The sequence below is a fragment of the Sorex fumeus genome, unplaced genomic scaffold, assembly GCF_029834395.1.
Source record: "Sorex fumeus unplaced genomic scaffold, SorFum_2.1 ptg000002l, whole genome shotgun sequence".
NCBI lineage: Eukaryota > Metazoa > Chordata > Mammalia > Eulipotyphla > Soricidae > Sorex > Sorex fumeus.
The window spans coordinates 15,700,107-15,726,372 of record NW_026606059.1 but is presented as its reverse complement, the minus strand read 5'-3'; the positions used below and the strand labels follow the sequence as shown (position 1 = coordinate 15,726,372).

Below are 26,266 nucleotides of genomic sequence, written 5' to 3'. Positions count from 1 at the left end.
ATTTTTTTTTTTTTTTGGTTGGGTAACTAGTCAGAGCTGTGTTAGTTTGGTTTTCAAGCCTGGATTCAGAGTGTGTTATCCAGAGATCGACTCCGGTGTCCTAACAATATAAGGGTATCCCTTTCTTCTGAGCCAGTCTGTTTGAATCTCCTCCCCAAACCAAGCACTCTACACCGCTTTTTATCTCTGTAGGAATAACTTCATGACTCAGCACAAGTCCTATTCTGTAACAATAACAAATGGATAATAACACAGTTGTTGATTTCGTCTTATGTGGAATGCTAATACTATATGAAGTCAGTTAAGGAAATGAGCATTTAAATTCATTTATCTGTGAATTTCCTTTCAAACTGTTTGAAAGTTTAGTCAAGGGGCTGGAGTGATAATCCAGCAAGTAGGGCATTTGCCTTGCATGTGACCTACCCGAGTTCAATCCCCGGCATCCTATAATGGTCCCCCGAACATAGCCAGGAGTAATTCATGAGTGTAGAGCCAGAAGTAATCCCTGAGCATTGCTGGGTGTGACCCAAAAAGCAAAAAATAAAAATAAAAAAAATTTTAAAAGTTTTGTTAAATATTGTATTCATTCATTGATTCATCAAACATATATTCTGCATGCTCTGGGAATCACTGTGCTAGGGATTTTGAGTGTTCTCAGAGAACATCTCAGTCAGCACCTCTGCCCTAATGGTCATTGTCCAGTGAGAGAAGAACAAGTAAAATGATTTTGTTTGTAACAGCATAGTGCAAGACTGAACCATAGAGTCTAAAGGAAGTGATTCTCTCTTCTCTTTCATTTTTTAGAGGACTTTAAAAACAGCTTTCTTTATTGTATATATAAAAAAAATCTGTTTCCAAGTGAATCCAAAAGAAGCCCAACCATTCAGCCTTCCAAAAATATTCCAATACCTAGGCTGATAAATCTCTTCTCTTGACAATTTTAAGAATTATAGAAGCAAAGGGGCATCCAGCTCAATCTCCTAATTATAAACTGGATTGACTCAAACATACAAACACAGACAAGAAAACCAAAGGCTAGAGAGGCTTTAAGTGCGTCGTCAAAGATCACCTAATTTAGAAGTTGAGCTGGGACAATTCCCAAGTCTGCTGATTCCAACAGCTAGATCAATTCATAATCAGTGATGATGAACTTCAACTGAGTCAAAACAGGTCAAGATAGAGCATTCATTCCCCTCTTGATTGTATAGCTCAAGAAGAAATACACAATATTCTCCTAACCTTTTCTTCCCGTTTGTAGAAAAGTACATGTGTTAGTTACCTCTTAATATCTTTCACTTCCTTTACATGCCTATATAATCTCTGGAAAGAAAGAAAATTTATTTTGCCTTTCACAAGCTACCGAGAGTATTCGATATGCCAGACACAGTAACAACAAAGTCTCCAATGGAGACGTTACTGGGGCCCGCTCGAGCAAATCGACAATCAACGGGAGGGCCTTTACCTTTTACCTTTTCACTTTTCTTGATTGAGGTTTTGTGATTTAAAATACTGTCAGAGTAAATTTTGCTTCATATTTCATGCTTCCCCAGAAGACAGATTTCTAAAAAAGATACACTTTGCCAATTTTTGTGAGAAATAATGTCAACAATAAAATTTTATTCCTAGATAGCTTGTCTAGCGTGCTGTGTGTGTGTGTGGGGGGGGGGGGGGGGGGAGGAGGGGGGCGGCAGTGATCAGTGCTTGCTGTTCAAATTCCCCTTTTCTGTTCTCGCTGCAGCATTAGAAGATAGAATTCCTGTATTATTAAAGTTACGGACAGAAAAGCTGATCCTCTGAAGTGAAACAGATCAGGACACATTATAGTTAGCAAAGAGAGTCTGAGCTCAGGTATTCTGCACGCTGAGGCCTACCTGTTCTCTAACCACAAACTGCTCTACCAAGTCCAGGATAGACCTCTCGGCATATCACACCCCAAGTCTGAGAACCTGAAATTCTGTGGTAAACAGAGCAATTACTTACCTTTAAGAACTCTTAATTGCGGGGGAGGGGGGGTGCGGTGCTGTAGGGATAGTAGAGCATGTAGGATGTCTGCCTTGTGCATGGACAACTCGGGTTTGGCCCCAGCACACCACAGGGTCCCCTGAGTCTGCCAGGAGTGATCCGTTGAGCACAGAGCCAGGAGTAGAGCTTGATCACTGCCAGGAGTAGCCCTCAAACAAAACAAAACAGAATAACAACAACTAAAGATACCTACTGATTTTTTCCTGCTTTTATTTTTATTTTTAAATTTTTATTAGTGAGATGCCATGAGGTACAGTTGTAGACTTACAAATTTTTGTGCTTGGGTTTCAATGATCTAATACCCATCCCTCCACCTGCTTTTAAGGCAGTATTTGAAACATTCAGCTGTGGAGCCCGAATATGTAAAGAGTAATGAATTCTTAGTTGCATTAGTCACAGGGGAGCTTTGCTAATCTAGCTTTTTTTTTTTTTTTTTTTTTTTTTTTTTTATAATTTATTTATTTATTGAATCACTGTGGGAAAAGTTACAGAGCTTTCGGGTTTAGGTCTCAGTCATGTAGATACCGAACACATTTCCCTTTACCAATACTCATTTTTAACCCCGAACCCCAATAGACCCCCACCTCCCACCCCTCCCAATTATTGTGAGGCAGATGAGTTCTAGTTAATACTCTATCTACTTTGACTAGATAGGTTATTTCGATAGAAGATAATCTAGCTTTAAGTGTTGGATTCTTCTCTGTTTTGACCATTTTTAAAGTCATTGTGATTTTCTAGGCGTTCCATATAAATCTGTTTTCATTCCTTCCTCACGTACCTAAAATGTGTATTCTGTCAGCAAAATGATATATGTTGGGGAAAAAAAAAATCCTTGGAGGACAAGGACATGTTGAATAGTTTTGAGATATGTGAATGGGAGCTCCCCAATTTTTTCTTGCTAACAATTTAAAATGTATTGACCTCTAGTTCTGCGTGGGGGCCCCCTCACTGGAAGCTACAGGTTACGGCAGTTTCATCTTCACTGGGGATCCGATGATGATCACGGCTCAGAACATGTGGTTGATGGAGTAAGATACGCAGCGGAGGTAAGTCACATTCTGACTCAGCATTTTTCTGTGAGGGGGGGATTGGGAAGGAATAGAGGACAATCCCCTTGACCCCAAAATAAATCTGTGTCAATTAAGTACCTCATGGTTGTAATTATTTCACTCCCTCAATTATGAGATTTTTATTAATATGGGAGATAAACATGTCATTTCAAACCAACGTTAACCTTAAATCAACGGATTGTTTAGCGTTATTTCACCCTTCTAAGAAATGAGGAAACTGTCCAATTTCAAGTAAATTGTCCAGCAGAAAACAGTTTAGATGAGTTTAAACTCGGGTCTGTTTGATACCAAATTAACACCTTTTTCTGCAGTATCTGTGGCATTTCCTAAAATAACAGTGAAATGGAGAGAAAATAACATTTGATTTAGGCCCAAATGTTCACATTTTTTTAGCACAGTCACAAATGTATACTAACAGCATGGGAAGTCCACTTTGTACAGAGGTGAGAGTAGTAAAGTTTCTCCCAGGGAAAGGAAATAAAGAGACAAACACTCTATCACTTCTATTTATAAAAAAGCATGTGTGAAGCTAGAGAGTGAGCACAGAGGGGTAGGACGCTGGCTTTGCATGTGACCCCCTGGGTTTGATTCCCACCATCTTGTATACTCCACTCCCCTCCCCCAAGAGTGATCCCTGAATCCAGAGTCCAGAGTAAGTGCTGAGCGTCACTGGTGTGGCCCCAAACCAAATAAAACAAAGAGAATCTGTTTATTTTCAGTCCTTGGTAAAACATGCACAACGAAACATTCATTGATTTGTTTCTTTTACTTTGAAAGCTACTTCTTTACCTTATAGTTATAATAATGAGTAACAGTCTATGTTTTCTAATCCTTTGATTAAATGACAAAACATAAAATAACCCCATGTTTTAATACGATTAAATATTGGTTACACCCAACTTTCCTCTGAGATGAAAGTGATTCATTGTGTGATGCAAACTAAAGCTATTTAAGTAAAATTAAGTTGCTTATGAATCATCTCGGGAAGAAAAGCAATGCTATGGGGCAAGTATAATTTTTCTTCATTCCCTCTGTGGAGAAGAGTTCAAGCAAAAAGTGAAGAAGGGTGACAAATGAGTGGTTACTGAAGCAGCTCAAATGAGCAATGTTGGTGATTTGGACCATGAGAGTGATAGAGAGAAAGAACTAGCTAGGTTTAGGGTACGATTTGGAGGTAAAAATCAGTAGGATTTGCCAATGAAAAGAATGTCAAGATTGAAGGCTCTGGAAAAAGAGGAATCTAGAAACATCTCTAAGATTGTGGATTGAGCCACCTTGAAAATGGTTGTGATATTTACTGAGCTGAGATGTTCAGGGAGATGCAATTTACGGAGGAGAATTAACTTTCCATTTCAGACATGCCTGATTTGAGTCAGGCTTATGTTCAAATTGGCCATTGCTAGAAACCAGGAACTTATACAAGGGCTGAAGACGGAAATATCTGGGAATCACATTTGTTTTCAAGCTCAAAGAAATTCTTTTTGTGCTCAGATATATAAATAATACCAACTAGCTAATTAGTTTTCCAGTCACTTTTGTATCTAATTTTACATCCTGTCTTCCAAAAATAGAAATAAATCAAAGGAAAAATTCATTTAAAGCTGCAATGCACAAAGATTTCATTCCAGACCTAATCTGATAATTTATGATATTAAAGAGAGTGTTTAGTGAAATCATGAAAAACTTTATATCAAGTGCTATGCATCTGCAAGAGTAGGCCAATAGTCTGCTCATTATTTGGAATTCTATTTAATTACAATGCAGAATATAGAATTCACATTAAATATATAGCTGGTCGTAAATCTGATTTAACCATAAATGGCAATTTTTCCATATGAAGTAGCTTTTATATATCAATAGTAAGCACCTTAAAAAAAACCTGAAGTTAAAAATTTAGGAATCATTTTATAGTAGAAAAGAATCTTATTTCCATTTTTGCAATAACAATTTGAGTTTTTGTCACTTAACTCAAGTCACTTTGGCTATCATAGTTATTCAGAAAAAGTTTTTTCCTGAAACTTAATTAGAAGGATGTGAGGAGAGAGAAAGAGAGGAACATGTGTTTGAGAGAAAATAGGGCTTGAAAGGCAAGTAAAGAGACAGAGAACACAAAGAAAAATATGTCTTCAGGGGAAAATATGGGCATGAGAAAACAAGCCTGTTTGAAAATTTTTTACTCAACTACAAATAAAATAACATGAACTTGTCTGAAGGTATTTTTTTTATGTAGGAGTACTGCTATTTATTCAGCCACTGATTAGCTGATTGAATTGTGCATGAACTCCACCTTACTTTTTTTTCATTTTTTATAATTTTATTTATTGAATCACCGTGAGAGCAGTTACGAAGTTTTCGGGTCCAAGTCTCGGTCATATAATGAAACACCCGTACCTTCACCAGTGCCCATTCTCCACCACCAAAAACCCCAGTATACCCCCATTCCACACCCTCCCCCTACCTGTGGGGTAGATGATTTCCACATTACTCTCTCTCTACTTTGAACACATTCAATATTTTGACACCAGACCCACCATTATTATTTGAGATTTTACCCCAACACTAGGATCTACTGAAAAAGCAACAGTAGACAATTTGTGTTCTATTGCTGGTTATGAATAACATACGATGTTGCGTGGCTGCAGTAGGGCCATGTGATTTTGAAATTCCGAAATTTTAACACTTAAATCTGGAGGGATTTCTGCCAAAAGCCACTGGGTTTCAAGATTTGCTCCTGAGTCTCTGGGATCATGGTCGTTGAGCAGCTTGATCAGGAGCCAGAGAGGCCATTCATGGGCAATGACTTTGGGTCTCGTTGGGGTAAGGAGGACAGGCCTGGACCAATCCCCATCCCGTGAGGCCCAACAAGTTTCATCACTGCAGGCCCAAGCCTGGTTGTACAATGGCCTCTGGAGGATGACGGCCACCGAGCCACCAGGGGGAAGCAGACTGAGGGACAACACCCTTTACCCCTGGGGTGGCCCGGCAACAGTAACGTACTGTGGGGTCCGGATGCATTTCTATGAAAAGCCACTGGGTTTCAAGATTTGTTTCTGAGTCTCTGGGATCATGGCCATTAAACAGCTTGATCAGGGGCCAGAGAGGCTGTTCGTGGGCGATGACTTGGGGTCTCATTGGGATGGGGAAGGCCCGGCTCCCTCCCCATCCCGTAAGGCCCAAAATGTCTCATCACTGTGGGCCCAGACCTCACTGTCCAATGGCCTCTGGAGTCTGATGGCCACTGAGCCGCCAAGGGGGAGCAGGTGGAGAGACAACACCCTTTCCCCCCTGGGGTGGCCCGGTGACAGTAACATACTGTGGGGTCCGGACGCATTTCTGCCAAAAGCTGCTGGGTTTCAAGATTTGTTTCTGAGTCTCTGGGAACAAGGCTATTAAGCAGCTTGATAAGGAGCCAGAGAGGTCATTCATGGGTGATGACTTGCGGTCTCGTTGGGGTGGGGAGGACAGGCCAGGCTCCCCCCTCATCCCGTGAGGCCCAACAAGTTTTGTCCCTGCGGGCCTAAGCCTGACTGTCCAATGGCCTCTGGAGGATGACGGCCACCGAGCCGCCAAGAGGGAGCAGGCGGAGTGACAACACCTTCCCCCTGGGGTGGCCCAGCGACAGTAACGTACTGTGGAGTCCGGACGCATTTCTACCAAAAGCCACTGGGTTTCGAGATTTGTTTCTGAGTCTCTGGGATATATGGCCATTAAACAGCTTGATCAGGAGCCAGAGAGGCCATTTGTGGGCGATGACTTGGGGTCTCACTGGGGTGGGGAGGACAGGACCGGCTCCAGCCCCATCCCATGAGGCTCTGCGTGTCTCATCACTGGGGGCCCAAACCTGACTGTCAAGTGGCCTCTGAAGGATGGCGGTCACTGGGCCACCAGGGGGAACTTGCCAAGGCACAAAACCTATTCCCACCTGGGTTGACCCAGCACCAATACTGCAGAGTCCAGATGCATTTCTGCCAAAAGCCGCTGGGTTTCGAGATTTGTTTCTGAGTCTCTGGGATCCTGGCCGTTAAGCAATTTGATCAGGAACCAGAGAGACCGTGCCTCCAAGTATATAGCTGAGCCAGAGGTGGTTTGTGGGTGTGTTTCCCACATACCTAACTTTTGGCTGTTTACTTTCTTGGTAAACTTTGCCCCAAGTTTTTTGGGTCTGGCCAAAGGCACAGCAGCAATTTTGGGGTATCTGGAAGTCTGAAGGCGCCATTAGGCTGCTGATGCACTCGCCTCACAGGTACAGATAGACCTGCTGGCGGCACCATACCCCCACTGAAAGTATTTTTTATGTCTATTAAGCAACTTAAGAGCAAGATCTTTAAAATAAAAAGTTTTTTCTTATACAAAATAGTAATTGGTTAATCAACACAGAAAATATAGATTCATCTCTCTCTCTGTCTCTCATTACACATTTATTTACTGACCAGTTTTTTAAAAATTTTTATTAGTGAAACACCATGAGGTACAGTTGTAGACGTACAAATTTTTGTGCTTGGGTTTCAGTTGTACAATGATCGAGTACCCATCTCTCCACCAGTACCCATTCTCTACAACCAATGATCCCAGTATCCCTCCCATTACCCCCCCCCATCCCACCCCGCCTCTGTGGCAGGACATTCCATTTTGTTCTCTCTCTCCTTTGGGGTGTTGTGGTTTGCAAAAGAGGCATTGAATGGCAATCATGTTTGGTCTATAGTCTGCTTTCAGCATGCATCTTCCATCCTGGGCGAATCCTCCAACACCCTTTACTTGGTGCTCCGTTCTCTATCTGAGCTGCCTTTCCCCCCAGCATTTGCAGCTGGCCTCCAAGTCATGGAGCGAACCTCCTGGTACTTATCTTGACTATTCTTGGGTGTTAGTCTCCTATTTCGTTACCTTATATTCCACAGATGAATGCAATCTTTCTATGTTTGTCCCTCTCTTCCTGGCTCATTTCACTTAGCATGATACTTTCCATGCAGAACCACTTATGTGTAAATTTCATGACTTCATCTTTTTAACAGCTGCATAGTACTCCATTGTGTATATGTACCAAAGTTTCTTTAACCAGTCATCTGTTCTTGAGCACTCGGGTTTTTTCCAGATTTTGGCTATTGTGAACAGTGCAGCAGTGAACATAGAAGTGCAGATGTCACTTCGACTATACTTTTTTGCCTCTCTGGGATATATCCTCAGGAGTGGTATTGCTGGGTCAAACGGGAGCTCAATTTCTAATTTTTTGAGAATCGTTCATACTGTTTTCCAAAAGGGCTGAACCAGTCAGCATTCCCACCAGCAGTGAAGGAGGGTCCCTTTTTCAACACATCTGTGCCAACACGGGTTGCTTTTGTTCTTTTGGATGTGGGCCAGTCTCTGTGGTGTGAGATGGTATCTCATTGTTGTTTTGACCTGCATTTCCCTGATGATTAGTGATGTAGAGCATTTTCTCATGTGTCTTTTAGCATTCGGATTTCTTCTTTGAGAAAGTTTCTGTTCCCTGATCAGTTTTGTTTGTAAGTCCAAAGGACCCATTTCTTTCTTTTTCTTTCTACCTCGAGTGTTATCTCTTGCTAAGTGAACTGATACATTGGCATGAAGCCATTTAAAACAACTCTAACATTCTTTTCAGCTCCTCCCTGGCAGTGGAATTTCATCTGTCTCTTATGTGCCAAATTAATTTTGTTTCATCACCCCGTGTTTTCAGGGTTTGTTCCTCCTCCAGCTCTCCCACATCAACTTAAAACATAATTCCACAGGACTCTACTTATATATTTTTCTATTGCATGTATTTAAATATTTTTTCTATTTTATTTTCTATATGGGAGACTTTCTATCATGCTACATTGTTCGTGGGTGGTATAATTTTTGGGAGAGGGCACACCCACCACTGTTCAGTGCTTACTCTTGGCTCTGCATTCAGGGATCACTTCTGGTGGGCTTCAGGGGAAGGGCCACATGTTGTGGCAGGGATTGAAACCGAGTTGGCCACATGCAAGGCAAGTGTCCTTCACACTGTCCTAATTCTCCAGCTCTGGATGGTACATTCTTTTATAATTATAGTCAGTCCTTCATGATAAATCTTAGTTACATAGGGATCCTATCATCTTAGTTGTCTTAAAATGTGCACTTATATTATATATTTATATTTGTTTCTTTATTTTTTGCTTGGTTTTGGGAGGCCACACCCAGTGGTGTTTACAATTTACTCTTGGCTCTATGCTTGGGGATTACTCCTGGTGAGACTCAGGGGACCATAACAGGTGCCAGGGATCAAACCCTGGTTGGCTGTGTGGAAGAAAGCACCTTACCCACAGTACTATTTCTCCAGTTCCTGTACATTTATATTTAAGGGAAGGAATAAAAAAATATTATGATAGCACAGCGGGTAGGGCGTTCGCCTTACAAGCGGCCAACATGGCCGACCCGAGTTCGATTACTCCGCCCCTCTCGGAGAGCCCGGCAAGCTACCAAGAGTATTCGATATGCCAGACACAGTAACAACAAAGTCTCCAATGGAGACGTTACTGGGCCCGCTCGAGCGAATCGACGATTAACGGGAGGGCCTTTACCTTTACCTTTACCTTTTATGTTTGAATAAACTAAATTCTCTAGCAATGAACTATAAAAAGTTATTTGGATGTGAAATTCTGTTTTCTTCTGTATGCACTCCAATGATTCACATGAAGGAGGTCTTATCAGCACCTCAAAAATGGTTCTAGAATTATGTGGATTAGTCATGATTTTGCTCAAACTAGTTGGGTGCGTCACATTGCTCTTTGAGTCCTACCTTAGTTTGTCCTTCCCTTAATCGGGAATAAAGATCCCAAGAATGTTTTTCTGCCTCATTATTATTCTTTACTCTTTTCACTCTCCTTCTTCTTTTTTGAGATAAAACATTATTTACAATGGTCAAAGTAACACTTTTGGATTTTGCCAAAGGCCATGTACATGATGATGGAGTTGTGTGGTAAAAGCCTGTTTTCTAGAGCTCCAGGTACCTCCATCTCCTTCTCTTTCTCCTCCTTCCATTTTCTTCCTCCTTGGAAGAATCAGCTTCTTCTCAATTTCTTTCTTAGACATCTGTTTCCTAGACCCGATGCCCCTATTTCTCCACTAAAACTTGCTTTCACTAATGGAGCAGAACATATTTATGGAAGGCAGGACCTTTGTAAGTACTCCTTAAAATAGTTAGTCAACTTGTGTTTTCAAGCCATTAAAATGACTTTAACTACCTAAAATCATAAAGTACATAGAAGATAACAGATGAAATTTTCCATGACATTGGCAGTGGAAGTCTGGGAGCACTTGCAAGGAAGTATTCATGAGCAAGGAAAATGAAAGTAAAGATAAAGAATTTGGACTCCATTAAATTGAAATGATTTGTGCAGCAAACTAAAATATAAACAAATGAGAGACAGTCATGCTGAGTAGAAGAAGATATCATACATCTGACAAAGGGTAAATATTCAAGGCCTATAAAGAACTCATACAACTTAATAACAGTAACAGCCACCTTAGATTTTAAAAAATCGGTATAAAAGTTGAATAACTCTTCAATAAAGACACGTGAATGACTGATAGTCAAATTAAAAACACAATGTTCCTCATCACTGATCATCAGGAAAAGGCAAATGAAGACCACAGTGAGAAGCTGCCTTGCAGCTGTGAGAATGGTTACATGAGAGAAAACTAATAGCAAGTGTTGGAGAGGGCTTGATGGAAAAGGAATTCTCATGCACTGTTGGTGGGAATGCAAGTGGGTACAAATATTTGGAAAATGCAGTGAAACTTCCTCAAAAAGCAGTGGATGGTAGAGTGACTGTATGATTCAACAGTCCCAATCCCACCCCAGGGTAGCTATCTGAAGAATATGAAAAGAACACAAAGTTATACAGACCCCAATGCTTATTCTGCAATAACTGAATGCTAGTAATAACTAAAAGGAAATAACAATCAAAGTACCCACTGGCAGCCAATGACTGATTAAATAAGACTTGGTGTATTTATATAATGAAATACTATTCAGCTACTTAAAAGATAAAATATTGCCAGTCACACTAAGATGTAAGAAAATCAAGGGACTATAAAGCAAAATAAGTCGAAAGTAAAAGTCAAGTGTTGGATTATTTTATTGCTCATAGGTGTGAGATATAAGGGCAAAACTGATGAAAAGTTAAAAGAAAAAGCCTAATCAGTGGACATAGATATAGAAGTAAGGGTAACTGCAGAGAAAATGGGCTTGGGGAGAGCAATACAAAACCCCACAAATATTCTTCAGCGTTTATCTAAATCAGTAACAACCAAAATGGAACAATAAATTTCAAGACAATTAAACACACACACAAGCGCGCGCACACACACACACACACACACACACACACACACACAGCTAGTAGAGAGTTACAGTGCAAGGCCTAGTTTGTCTGACTCCATTTATAATAAATTTTATTTATCAACATTTCTCTCCCTAACTCTAGCTGCCATTTACCAACTCTTGGTGCCATCTCTTTGCTCAAGGGAAGCTGATGACTTTGGGAAAATCTGTCGCCTTGGGGCCAGAGCCATAGTACAGAGGGTGGGGCGATTGCCTTTCATGTAGCCAACAGGGGATTTACCCCCGGCACCTCATTATAGTCCTCTGATCCTGCCAGGAGTAATCCCTGAGCACAGAGTCATGAGTAAGCCCTGAGCACAGCTGGGTGTGGCCCAAACCCCACCTTCGTTCGCACAGCCCAAAAAAAGGAAATAATAAAATAAAATCTATTTATTGACCTTTGGGGAAGGGAAATGGGAGGGGAGAGCGCACTGAGGAGCAGTCTCATGGATGACTGACATGCAGAATGCAGTCGGGGCTGGTGAGTGGCTGTGGAAGAAGTTGCGCTGTGCAAAAGTTAGCAGCCGCTCTGTGGAAACGAACAGAAGAAAATCAGAGACATGATCAGCTAGGTAGAGACAGCGTGGACCTGGGGAAGGGAAAAGTGTGAAAGTGCAGCGTTTGCCCTCTGGTTGGGTAAACTGGAGTCTCTGGGACTGTGCTTAGCGGCAGGATTGTCCCTGAAAACTATTTGCACAGGCAGTTGACTTCTCTGCCTGTGTATGAGGCTGTGCTCTCTGGGTCACTCTGCTGCCCCTGGGAACGGATCTGAAGTCGCTCCCGTCGAATATCATCTCTGGAAGATTAGGACCAGTTCCACGTCACTTGGGAGCAGTGGCTGGGCACAGTTGGAACTTGAGATAATCCGGGGAATGTGATATGCTGATGCAGACCTTGATGTAGTACACTGCTGTCTAGTAACCGTGGACGGTCCTTCGCTTGTGCTTTGCGTTTGGACAGGAGTGAAATGGGGGATTGTTATACATAAGAGTGGCCAGCCTCAGAGCAACAGCTCGAGTCTGTATGTGCTTCTGCGTTTTAAAACGTCTAGGTTCTGTTGTCTATGTTTCTTTCAGCTCCACGTTGTCCATTGGAATTCAGAAAAATATCCCAGCTTCGTTGAGGCCGCACATGAGCCAGATGGATTAGCTGTTTTGGGAGTATTTTTACAGGTGAGAATCCGCTATTTCAAATAATTCATCAGTGATGAGGAATGAAGAGTTTTAGTCATGGAGTAGACCGTTTACGACTACTTCATCATGAAATTATTCTATATTAAATTATTTAATATATGACAATATTATTTTTAGGAACGTTAAAGTTTTATATATTAGTTAATGATCCACCCAAAGGCCCTGGATTACCCTGGGAGCATTGTAGTATGACTCTTCTTATTGTTCATGAATCACTTTTATGTGACTGTGATGACAACAGTAGCATCAGAGTTACAGCTGAGGTCCTGAGAAGAATGTCTTTATTCCAAACTCTTCCCCATTACCTAATATTTAAAAAACACAGAGTAAAGTTCCTGATTCTTACATTCCTTCCTGATATAAGTGTTCAAGTTCCTGATTCTTGAAGCACTAGTTTGACTACAATGGTTTGTTGTCCTGAACACACAAACCAATTTAATTAGAAAGGTATTTTCCATTGTCCTCTATTCCCATGTGGTAACACAAATATCAGTGTGATACTATCTGTGGGTGACTGGACCACAGAACTTCCCACATCCTTGTTGGGTTTACACAGCTGCTGTACCACCAAGTCTGTCTGATGTAATTGTTGGGCTGGGCCCAGGGAGTGTGTAGATCGGTGTGGAGGGTGGTTGGGATGACAATACTTCTTTCTCTTGGCCATCCTGGTTGGTGATGATGGTACAATCAGAGTGGTACAAGAGTTATATTTCAGTCCCAAATAATTTAACAGCTTCAAGTAGATTTGGGGGGCTAGAGCGATAGCACAGTGGGTAGGGTATTTGCCTTGCACGTGGCCGACCCATGTTTGATTCCCAGCATCCCATATAGTCCTGCAAGCACCGCCAGGTGTAATTCCTGAGTGCAGAGCCAGGAATAACCCCTCAGCATTGCTGGGTGTGACCCAAAAAGAAAAAAAAATCTACTATTTCAAGTAGAGTTGGGACGCCCCTAATAATGAAAAGCCACCCATGTATTTTTCTGATGAATTCTGTTTCTGGTATTTTGCCTTGATTAGGGAACTTAAATCACATTAGGCAACAAGTGAGAGATGCTTTTCTTTAATGTTTTGATGTCAAGGTAATTTGTTTGGATGTAGGGTCTGAGGCTCACGCCTGCTTTAGGAGAGCAGGTTTTCTAAGTCAGGTTTCTCTCATATACCACAAACATAAATTTGAAGAAATCTGAAACTATTGCTACTGGTTTTGGAATCAATCTTGCAGTTCAGCCAAGGAGTCTTGTAATATTATCTTGTTCAGATTCTTGGGTATGATAAGAACAGACTGAGGTAAAAGAGAGCTTTATAGCACAACAATTCCTGTTTGTTCTGTACTAGCTTAGGCCTTTTTCTTTCTTTCTTTTTTTCTTTTTTTTCCAAAAAAATTAACATTATTTTAAAAATTTTCCATTTTCAGATTGGTGAACATAATTCACAGTTGCAGAAGATTACTGACATTTTGGATTCCATTAAAGAAAAGGTAAAACGAATTACTATTGTTAATGAAAAATGAAATACCCATTTCCTCAAGAATTTCCTTATCCTCTGGAGAAATTTAGACCTTAGATATAGCACATTGCTATCTGCTTTCAAACAAAGTTGGAAGATATTGACCAATGGGAGAAGAAGGAGTCTATTACTTTTGTTACTGTCACTGTCACTGTCCTCCCGTTGTTCCTTGATTTGCTCGAGTGGGCCCAGTAATGTCTCCATTGTGACACTTGTTACTGTGTTTGGCATATCAAATCCATCACGGGTAGCTTGCCAGGCTTTCCCGTGTGGGCGAGATACTCTCGGTAGCTTGCTGGGCTCTCTGAGATGGGTGGAGGAATCGAACCTGGGTCGGCCGGGTCGGCCGCATGCAAGGCAAATGCCCTACACGCTGTGCTATCGAAAACTATTACTTTTAGTCATTAAAATCATGAGAAGGACTTAACTATCTAAAATAATCAGCAATAAATCTATGCATGATTAACTTTAGGTATTGGTGTTTTATAGGATTTTTTTTTTTACTTGCAACACAGCTTAAAGACCACGATGTTTAAAGAAATCTTGTGTTTCTTAAATAAACCTAGATAATGGGCTACAAATTTTAGATCAAGTTGAAGCCAATGAGTATCACCAATGACTCACACTTGAATTTGGCTTAAAACAAATTGCAGGACCAGTGTCACTGTGTTAAGGCAGCTGTTAATTACTTTTACACATTGGTGCCAATAAAATAATGTTTTGATTGGATGCTTGGTGGTTGAGGTCTTTGTAAAGCTATCGAATGCTAATTTGTGGAAATTCTCTTTTCTCCACTAGGGCAAACAAACTCGATTCACCAATTTTGACCCAATATCTCTACTTCCTCCATCCTGGGACTACTGGACATATCCTGGTTCTCTTACTGTCCCCCCTCTTCTGGAGAGTGTCACTTGGATTGTTTTAAAACAACCGATAAACATCAGCTCTCAACAGGTTAGTCTCTCTTCCAGACAGATCCGATTCATTAGAGGAAACCAGGCTGATAGGGGAAAAAAAGGAAAGCAGCCCTACTCCTGGCATCTGCCAAAGGAAATTGTTTTTTCCTTTGATTATTTAAGTGGAAGTTGGATAAGATGCATGCTCCTCTTTACTTCTACGAGCAGAGAAACTTCTGTGAATTTCCCACATTTTAGAAATGTAGAGTGAAGGGAAGTGACCTCCTGAATGTTATAACCGTTTGCTTGTATTTTCTGCTGTTTATGTGACAATAAACTGGGATACAAAATTTAAAACGAGGAGAGGCACAGTTTTAAAAGGGTGTCATTCTCCTTCATTGCCTTAGCTGACCTAGACCTAAATCAGCTCAGCCTACAGGCTTTGCCTGCACAGAGTGAAGACAGAGATAGGTGGGGTGCCTTAAGAAATTTGAGAACTTAATCTGATGTTTTGGCTTTTGTTAATAGAATTTTGGAAGAGCTGCCTGAGGGGCCTTAGGCATTTACTAAGAGGCTTTGGTGTGATGTGTGGTTCTAGTAAAGACATGAATTTATTTGCTTGACTGATAATGCTCATTGAGCCTCAGGCGTGGCCCACCAAGTAGACCCCAAGTTCAGGATGCTTTCGATGCACAAACTACTCAGACCTATGAGCCTTGTGACTTGATCTATGAGTTACAGGGAGATGCTGGGTTTTCTGGTTGCTGCACTTAGGGTTCTGTTTTGTTTCACTTATTGAATGAAGTGATGTAAAATCTTTTTATTATTATTATTATTATTGAATCACCACGAGATACAGTTACAAAGCTTTCATGTTTGAATTTCAGTCATACAATGATCAAACACCCATCCCTCCAGCAATGTACATTTTCCACCACCAATGTCCCCAGTATCCCTCCCGCCACCCCACCCCACCTCACCCCCTGTCTCTATGGCAGACAATTTCCTTCTTACTCTCTACTTTTGGGTCTTATGGTTTGTAATGCAGATACTGAAAGGCCATCATGTTTGGTCCTTTTTCTACTTTCAGCACAGTGATGTAAAATCTTAATATTAACACAATCCAGCAATTTCTGCAGCTAGTCCAGTACTTCTTTTCTAGGAATAATCACCACCTGAGCCCTTTCTTACTCCCACACCCCAAGAAAAGACTAGAACTTGTTCGCATTTACCACGCTCACATCAAGTGGCATTTCCCTTTAAGTAGTGAAGACATCCAACTTCTTTTGAACCTGTCTTTAGTTATGAAAAGTAAATACTAGCCTGTGGTCTACTATTCAAATACTTATTAAAACACGTTGAAAGTTAGATTAGAAATCCAGAGCTTGATTGACATGGAAATTCCTGTGATTTATTTTTTTCTATCATAAATAAGGTCAAGAGAAAAGTGATGTGTCACTGATTCAGTGGCCTTATTAACAAACACATATTGCTACCCTCTGGTTCTTTCCCTGTTAGTCTTTTGCATTCCTTTGTTAAATGTGAACAGGTTAATTGTATGAGTTCCTGAATGAATGTTAACATCAAGATAGTAATAAGAAGGGCCCATGTTTTCCCGGGTATTTTAAGGATATCTTTATTCTCTAAAGTTACTTAGAAAGCAAGTTATTTTTTAAGAAGGACTTGTAATTTGGAAAAGAATATATCAAAATATATAATTTAGTTTTATTAATAGGACTGGCCATGTCAAAAATAACTCTCTGAATATTTAGGAATTATAACTGCCTAACTGTGGATTCATTATCTATTCTACATGAGACTCAGTTAATATTATTATTGTCTTTTTTTGGGGGGGACACACTCAGTAGTTCTTAGGACTCATCCTGGCTCTGCACTCAGGAATCACTTTTAGTGGGCTCAGGGGACCATATTGAGTGCCAGGGATCAAACCTGGGTCAGGCACCTGCAAGGCAAACACCCTATCACTGTTTAATTTAAGGTATTTTCTAAAACAGTAAAACATCTAAATAGTCATTGTATTTTTTTAGCTTTTGTGTGATGGGTAATTTACCTTTGAGTGATTTAATTAACTTAAATCAATTGTAGCAAGAACATTTTTTAGACATTTTAACTTTAAAACAGATTACAAAGATAACCTAAGTCACTGTCACTGTCCTCCCGTTGTTCCTTATTTGCTCAAGCGGGCCCAGTAACATCTCCATTGTGACATTTGTTACTGTGTTTGGCATATCGAATACATCACTGGTAGCTTGCCAGGGTCTGCCATGCTGGTGAAATACTCTCGGTACCTTGCCTAGCTCTCCGAGAGGGGCGGAGGAATCGAACCTGGGTTGGCCGGGTGGACCAGGTTGGCTGCGTGCAGGGAAAACGCCCTACCCACTGTGCTATTGCTCCTTCAATTATTATGAGATGACATTATGGAGAGTCTAAGAGCTAAAGATCAAAGGAAAATATACATTAAAAATTTAATCTGAGGGGCTGGAGCGATAACACAGTGGGTAGGGAGTTTGCCTTGCACGCCGCTGACCCAGGCACAGGTGTTATTTTTTGCTCATGCACTCAGGAATTACTTCTAGTGGTGCTCTAAGTACCATATGGGATGCCGGGAATCGAACCTGGATTGGCCGTGTGCAAGGTAAATGCCCTACCCCGTGTGCTATTGCTCCAGCCCCGCAGTCCTGGCTTGATCCTGGGACTCTATGGCCAGCAGCATCCCTAGGCAGTTCTCAAGCATGGTCATTACAGCCATGGGCCTGGTGGTCCCTGTCTCTACAAGGTCTAAGTAGCATTGCTTGGGTGAGCATTGAGCCATTGGGGTGGAGTATAGCTGGGGTGGCCCCTCTGGTCTCCCCTTCCTCCCCATGCCCCGAGTATTGCTTGGGAGTGGCCCCCTGCCCCATTTCAACACCTCTAACTCTTATTCCAGCTGATTCACCTGTCTCCCATGAGAAAGAGATAAAAGTCTATCAAGAGACATCCTACAAAGCACCTGATCTGTACTCCTCAAAACCATTAGGGTCATCAAAAGCAAGTTTGAAATCATGAATTCCCACTGGACGTGACTACTTTGTGTAATGCTGTTCCTGATGAGATCCTGAAACAGATAGAGGACAATAAGTTAAGAATGAATTTGAATTAATTATAATATATTGATATTGACTCATTAATAGTGAAAATGTTCCATACTTATTTATCGTATTAATAGCAGGGGAAAATGAGTGTGATGTCTGTAAGAGCTCTTCATAGTATTTTTATGGGGATGGGATGAGATTTTGGATGACACACAGCTGTGCTCAGGGCTTACTCCAGGCATTGTCACTCCTGGAGGTGCACAGAGGACCGTATGTGGTGCTGGCAATCAAACTGAGGTACGCCACATGCACGGAAAATTCTTGAACCCCCCTCTCTGGCCCCTCTATTAGCATATTTTACTTTTAATTTTATTAGAGAAGCATGATTTATAATTCTGTGAATCTAAAAGTGTTCTGTAGTTTAGTTAAAGATCCAAAGCCTGATAAAGTGCTTTTTTGTATGTGACTCACCCTGGGAGACTTGCCCAAAGGGACCTTTGCATCACTTAAACACTACTTTGGGTCCCCCACAACAACCAAGAAACCAAAAACCCCAAATATGAGAAGGTTGAGAAGATTATCTAGTTGCTTAGCTCTTTCCATAAAGTGATACATAAAAATATCAGTTGTGAATACAATTGATTTAAGAAATAAAAAAATTACTCTCAGAAAAATTTTAAATATCAATTTAGGACATATTTTTATGACATCTTATTATCTCATTCCTACTTTGGACAAACTTGCAGGCTATCGAATGTAGCCTGCCCACAGGGCAGAGTCTGGCAAACTCCCCGTGGCGTACCAAATATGCCAAATACCAGTAACAATGATGGGTCTCATTCTCCTAAAGAGCCTTGAATATAATCTCAGGGCTAGGATGAAGGAGACGTTACTGGGGCCTGCTCAAGGCAATCGACGAATAACAGGATGATGAATGAATGAATGAATCAGTTTTGGCACCCATTATTTTCAAAATCACTAGGAAACATTGTTTGTATTCATGTTTCTATGTCACCGTGTAATTTTATGAGCTGTGAAGATTGAGTTTTCATTTTAGTATGTTGGTGCCATTTTTTCCTATGTTTTCCTCTTACTAATTTTTTTTTGACCAAGTCACTCTGACCAAAAAAGGAAAATCAGATGGTTTTTATTTTCTTTTTCTTGATTTAAATTCGATTTTCTCTCTGCGTCACTTACTGAAATGCTTAATTTAACAGCCATGCCAGTGAACAGATAACATGCTTTCTGGTGCTTTCTATAATAGGATTATTGTTTCCCTTGGAAAGCTGACTTTTCCTAAATCTCTGGTTTATTCTAAACAATGTAAATTGGCTCACTCATCTGCTACAATTCAGCATGCAGATACTTGACTTTGATTCTGTGTTTCTTTAAAAAAGGCTTTTGTTTGCTCCAATATTTGTGTAGAGAAAAGTTTACAAATTTTTGGCTAAAGTTAATATTCGTGTACATATACACACTATGTGTATATAGATAATACATATATATGTATATACACATATGTACATTATATATCTTTACACGAGTATCTATATTACATACCTATTAAATATTATCATGTAACAACCACTACAATCAAATTACATGAGTCCTTCACCGAGACATTTCCTTATGTTTCTTGGAGCTCTATACAATGACAATTAGTTGCTATCATTAGAATTTTGTCTCTCACCTTTTCTTATTTTTTTTTAAAATGGAGATAATAATATGTTAATGATTCGATTGGGAGATTGAATGAGATAATTCACATAAAGAACTTAACACATGTGTTAGGGCCTTCAATGTGTCATAAGAGAGCTTACCTTACTATTGCCCAACTTTGGCTTGCAGTGAAGATTAATTAATTTGAGCACTAAAGTGGCAGAATAAATGGTGTTTACAAAACATGAGCGATGAGTGGAGCTACCTACTGGGGTTACCCCACAAGGAAATGAAAGGTTCACAGGTAGCGCCAAAAGAAACAAGGAAACAGGTTCTAGTCACACCCAGGCTGCTCTGGGGAAACTCCTCCCGGAGTTGTGAAACGCCAAGAGAGACTTAGTGATAGGGGCTCAGGTGGGGCATACGTTCTGCGGGAATGCTTGAACAAAGCGGGGATGAGTGAGAGATGAGCCCAGTAGGCGCCAGCCGGTGGCAGACACGGCAAGACCAGGGAAGAGTCAGAGAACACCAAGCCACAAGAAGCAAGTCCGGGGGCTACTGGCCCATGTGGGGCTTATCTAGGTGGGCGAAGTCATTGGGAGGGAGATTCACTGTCAGAGAGCAGAGGGATTTTATGAGATATCAAGACAGATTTTATTAATGGAGTCTTACCCAGAAGAGCGTGCTGGCCAAAGTAATAATCAGAGAAAGTTCCAGTTTGAGGGGCTGGAACAAGAGCACAGCGGGTAGGGCGTTTGCCTTGCACGCAGCCGACCTAGGTTCGATTCCCAGCATCCCATATGGTCCCCTGAGCTCCACCAGGGGTAATTCCTGAGTGCATGAACCAGGAGTAACTCCTGTGCATCGCTGGGTGTGACCCAAAAAGAAAAAAATAAGAGAGAAAGTTTTAGTTTGGGATGAATGAGGCCAAGTTAGAATTAACCTCCAGAGGAGTTCAAAGGTGGTGGTGGTGGTTGGGGGGGGGGGGGGGGGTATACCAATACACAAAGTCACGATCTGCAGAGGAATCCTCCTTTTCTGTGTGAGGTTGATTGTACTTGGAGAGGCCAAAGGGTCGTTTTCTTAATTCAGATTCAGGATGGGAACAGCCCCCTGAAGTGGTCACTCCAGACAAGCCCCGATTCCCCTAATTTGCAGGAGCCTGACTGTCCCCTGCTGTGGCTCCAGACATTCTTAGTCTTTGCTGCTTGGTTTCCTAGGGAACGACTAAAGTCACATCTAGTTTTAACAGGAGATACTGGTACTGACGCCTAGAATCTGGGTTGGCCTTATGCAAGGCAAGTTCCCTGTCCACTGTCCTATCTCTCCAGTCTCAAATCATGTTTAATTTTTAAAAAAATAATAAAAATCACCAAGGAAAGTTAAGTGGTAATTTTAACTGATGATTGTAATGGAAAAATTCTCAGCTATTAAAAATAGTGGCATAAATCAATGCTTGTTCGTATGCAAAGATACTTAGGATATGTATTAAATACAAAAATAAGGTTTCAAAGGTGCATATATTGTTGACTTCATTTCGGTAATGAGGCATATCAAGTGTGTGTGTGTGTGTGTGTGTGCTAACAGTGATTCTAACTGTTCTGTGATTATTAGTAATTTCTATTTCTTCTTGATTCTTTTCATATACGAAGTTTGTAACATTAACAGTTTGTTTTTGAGAACAAAGCAAACTGAAACCCTTTTGTTGAGAAATATGTCTATATCACTTACATTGAAAGAAGGGTCCTAGACTTTTTTTTAACTATATATAGGTATTATACATATATATTATATACCTATATATATTTGGGGCTGGAGCAAAAGCACAGCAGGTAGGGTGTTTGCCTTCAGGTGGCCGACCCGGGTTCGATTGCTAGCATTCCATATGGTCCTCTCAAGCATCGCCAGGAGTAATTCCTGAGTGCAGAGCCAGGAGTAACCCCTGCCCGAGCATTGCTGGTGTGACCCAAAAAGAAATATATTTATATTTCACTATATATATATAGTGAAAACAAAATTCTTGTGTAAAGGAATGACCAAAGTTCTCTGAATGAACTAATCACATGGTTCCCAAGAACTGGGGCCATCTTATATCAGAGTCCTTGCAAGTGTGCAGTGAAATTCTAAGAAGAGGAAGACGCCAGTTGAGGTAATCTCAACCAATGCTTCGCTTTCTGATAAGAATACTGAAGACTAGAGCCAATAAATTATTTCCCCAAGGTCACACAGCTGGTTCTTGGCTGAATTAGGGTCAGGACCTGCTCCAAACTCCAGTATAGTGCTCTTCCCACTGACCCACTGCAGACACCATCCTCTGCTTCTAAATGCATCCTACTTATATCACATTTGAAGTAGAATTTCCTTTTGCTACTTCTATCTTCAAATAAAATACTTACATATATTTTCAAATAAAGAATTCATATGTGTTTAGAACCTCTTAGTATTTACACAGTGGGGAAATTCAGCAGAGAAGTTGCTTCATCATACATTGCTTAGAAAATGTCGTTTCCACAACCCAAGTGCTCTAGAACAGATGACTGGTTAAAGAAACTTTGGTACATCTACATAATGGAATACTATGCAGCTGTCAGGAGACATGAAGTCATGAACTTTGCTTATAAATGGATAGACATGGAGAGTATCATGCTAAGTGAAATGAGTCAGAAAGAGAGGGACAGACATAGAAGGACTGCACTCATTTGTGGAGTAAAAAACAACAGAACATAAGGCTGACACCTAAACATAGTAGATACATGGGACATATAGATTGTTCCATACCTGGAAGCCTGCCTCATGAGCAAAGGGGAGAAAGCAGCTGGAATAGAGAAGGGATCGCTAAGAAAATGATGGCTAGAGGAATCGGTTGAGATGGGAGATGTCTGCAGAAAGTAGATAAAGGACCAAACATGATAACCTCTCAGGGTCTGTATTGCAAACCATAATGCCCCAAAGTAGAGAGATATTATGGGGAATCATGTCTGCTTTGGAGGCAGGGGGAGGGTGGGAATGGAGGGGTATACCGGGGATATTGGTGGTGGGGAGTGTGCACTGGTGGAGGAATGGTTGTCTGATCATTGTGTGATTGTAACCCAAACATGAACGCTTGTGTCTATTTCACGGTGGGAAGGGCACTGTGCATTGTCCTCCCATTGTTCATTGATTTGCTCGAGTGGGCCCAGTAACATCTCCATTGTGAGACTTGTTGTTATTGTGTTTTGGCATATTGAATAGTCACGGGTAGCTTGCCAGGCTTTGCCTTGCGGGCAAGATACTCTCGGCAGCTTGCTGGGCTCTCCGAGAGGAGCGGAGGACTCAAACTCGGGTTGGCCCTGTCGGCTGCGTGCAAGGCAAACGCCCTACCCGCTGTGTTATGATTCAATAAAATTAGAAAATTAATTAATTAATTAAAAAAGAAAAAAAGGAAAAGAAAAAAAAGAAAATGTCGTTTCCAGTTCTTGGTAAAGTTATATGCTTCTTAACTTCTGCTGCAGGGAATTTACTAACATGACTCTGATTCTCTTTGCTGAAACGAACTCTCCTCTTTTCCTCCCACAGCTGGCCACGTTCCGGAGCCTTCTCTGTACTGCCGAAGGGGAAGCAGCGGCTTTTTTATTGAGCAATCACCGTCCACCACAGCCTCTGAAGGGCAGGAAAGTGAGAGCCTCTTTCCTTTGAGTGTTGTCACCTGTGGACAACCCCAAGCGAAGAGAAATAAAACAAAGCAAAACACAAAACATCCTGCTAAGAGTTCTTTCCTAGGATTCCAATTTCCAGGAGCCCTTTTGCTCTCACCACAAAGAAAATCAGAAACTTCTAGTTGAACTGACTTAACTCCTCCATCCCTTTCATGATTGCTCTCATGGCTCTAGAAGCAGGTAGCGTTCATGAAAATCTGTGACATGCACCCACGGCTATCTATATTAAAGCAAGCTATCTCTATTAACACATCAAAGGCCTCGGAATGGCTTCAAACTTCTTCCTTGTCCAGAAGACCGAATTAGCCACATTTATCTGTTATATTTGATGAGATATTTAAATTCATTTTGGGGATTTTGGCCCCTGTTTCTACGTTAGTAATTTTGCTTAATGTCTTGATCTGATCCCAATTTATAAAAAGCAGAACGTATTTTCTTGAAAAGTGAATTTTTGTTTTCTGTTACAAATTCTCATTTCATAAATGTCACTTTTACTAAAATAACAGTATGAAGGTTACAGGAGGGAGTGGGTAGGTTACAGCTAGTTGGTGAGTATTCCATAGTTTAAAACAAAACAAAACAAAACAAGAAACCATACCAAACAAACTAAACAAACCTTTCCTTTGGTAAGGAATTCCTCAGGAGAGGCCTGTGCTACTTAAATTTTAATGGATTTGGCCACATATCAAAATCGTAAGTAATGATTATGACACCTGGCTAATAATTGACCAGATGTAGTGCTTACCAATTTATGGCACAATATGATTTGAAATGAAGAGATTATAAGGTCCCACTTGAGGCCTAAGGGCATGATATATGGGTTGCTTATGTTGGCTGCAGAGTAGAGCAGGCAGCCAGCAATTCTGTGAGAGCCTTGTCCTTTCAACTGGTGAAAAAAAATTGCTTTCCTCTTGTTTCAATAATCCACACCCTTGGATGCAATTCTATGGTAAAGCTGATCCTCTCTCTCTCTCTCTCTCTCTCTCTCTCTCTCTCTCTCTCTCTGTCTCTCTCACATTTATTTCTCCTACAATACTTTGAAAGATGAATCTTCATTTTCATTTTTAACCTATTCTCTCATGGAACTTTTTGTTTCCTTTTGGTGAAGAAGGGTGTGGGGGCACCTTTGCTCTTTTTTGAAGAATAGAGTAACACTTAGCAGTAAATCAATGGTCACATTTTCACTTGAACACTTCTACTGTTCTGGGAGAATTTTAACAGTTAATTGACATTTGGCAAATTTGATTTAGACACCTTTCTTCTCCTGGTCTATATTTTTAATCCTTAAGCTTATTTTGTAGAGAATCCTTAGTAGGATAGCTCTGTAACAGTAGACTGTGTAATGATGTATGTGGTGATATAAGATGAACTCATGAGAAGAGTGAGGCTGATGCCCACGTGGGTTTTGTTTTCTGCATTCAGGATCTAGTTTAAAGCCTGGCAGGAGGCTGGCTTGTAGTAAATACTTAATGAATTGAATATTTAAAAAAAATCTATATAATATCTTCAGTAATTACCTGACTGCTTGTGATCAAATGTACTGTATGTTAATATGTAACAAGTTAAATCTTATCTCTTGGAAATTGTTTCTTCTTAAAGGAATACCCCTGAAGTCTAGCTAGTGTTGACAGAAGTTTTCATGATTTGAAAAAAAAAAAACAGTGTTGAATGGGAGAGTTTGGAAAGTATATTAAGAAGTTTCTTTGTCAGAGAAAGAAGTCTGTTTTCTCAGAGAATATACATTAAAATAACTGGAAGGGCATGTAGGAGGGAATTCTAATTACTGAGTATAAGAGTTACCATTTTATAAATTATGGTTTCTGCTACAATATTGCGCCGGCTCCATACAATATTGGATTTTAGTAGACCAAAAAAAGTCTACAAGGCGGCTGTTTTTCTTGAAGTTTGTCTGCTAATTTATTTATCTCTTAGAGGTAAAAGGTCTAAGCGTGTGTTAACCTTGTTATCTTTTGAAAGATTAAAGAGTTGTAAATTAATCTCTTTTGTTTTTCAGAACATGTATTCTATTTTTGTTTGCTCAGCATTTGGAATTTTAAGTTAAATTGGATCCAATCACAATAATAAAAAAAAAAAGAGAAAGAAACTTTGAACTGTATTTGGACTTGTTTATGCAAGACACAGAATGTGATTACACTTTTACCCTCTAATTTAGAAAATGATTTCAAATGCACAGAAAAATTGTAGGCACCATACCTCTCCTAACCCTCCTCCTCCACCTCCCCAAACCCCTTTTTTTTCCTGCCAACCCTTTTCTTGATTTGAGAATAAGTTGCTATTTCATGTTTTACTATCCCACAATTTGTGTATGTATTTCCTAAAAACTAGGACATTGTCCTCTATAACATAATATAGCTACAATAACCATGAAATTCATATTGTTTGTTATCATAAATCCATTTGAGAATAAGTTGTTCACTTAGTTTCCTTCAGTAGGTAATTCACTCCTCAGTTTTTTCTTAGTTTTCATTATCTTGACTCTGTTGACTATTATGTACAAGCCAGATTGTGTTTTATACATTTTATTTATTTTTAAAAAAATAGAACACTCTTAAATTTTTAAAAAATTTCCTTGTGATTAAGTTCATCTTAGGCAGGAATGTTCCTCCCCAACAATGCTGAATTCTGTGCTTTTCTCATAGTATTCCGTTAAGCAACCAATTTTGATTTGTTATCTAATGGGGTATGGAGTAAATGCTCATTTAATGTCCTCAGGAGGCTCCTGGAAACTGCTGCTCATAACCAAGTGGACTAC

At 40.4% G+C, this 26,266-nt stretch overlaps 1 protein-coding gene across 1 annotated transcript in view; it reads left to right on the top strand.

The window, feature by feature from the left end:
- The window catches only part of LOC130020079 (carbonic anhydrase 13), a 35,726-nt gene extending 10,148 nt beyond the window's left edge, over positions 1-25,578 (top strand). Inside the window, exons 3-7 of the mRNA XM_056110717.1 lie at positions 2,950-3,068; positions 12,528-12,623; positions 14,060-14,122; positions 14,950-15,105; positions 23,354-25,578. Coding sequence (XP_055966692.1) covers positions 2,950-3,068; positions 12,528-12,623; positions 14,060-14,122; positions 14,950-15,105; positions 23,354-23,473 — 554 coding nt within the window. The 3' untranslated portion in view covers positions 23,474-25,578. The remainder of the gene's footprint in view (positions 1-2,949; positions 3,069-12,527; positions 12,624-14,059; positions 14,123-14,949; positions 15,106-23,353) is intronic.
- The last annotated feature ends 688 nt before the right edge of the window (positions 25,579-26,266 follow it).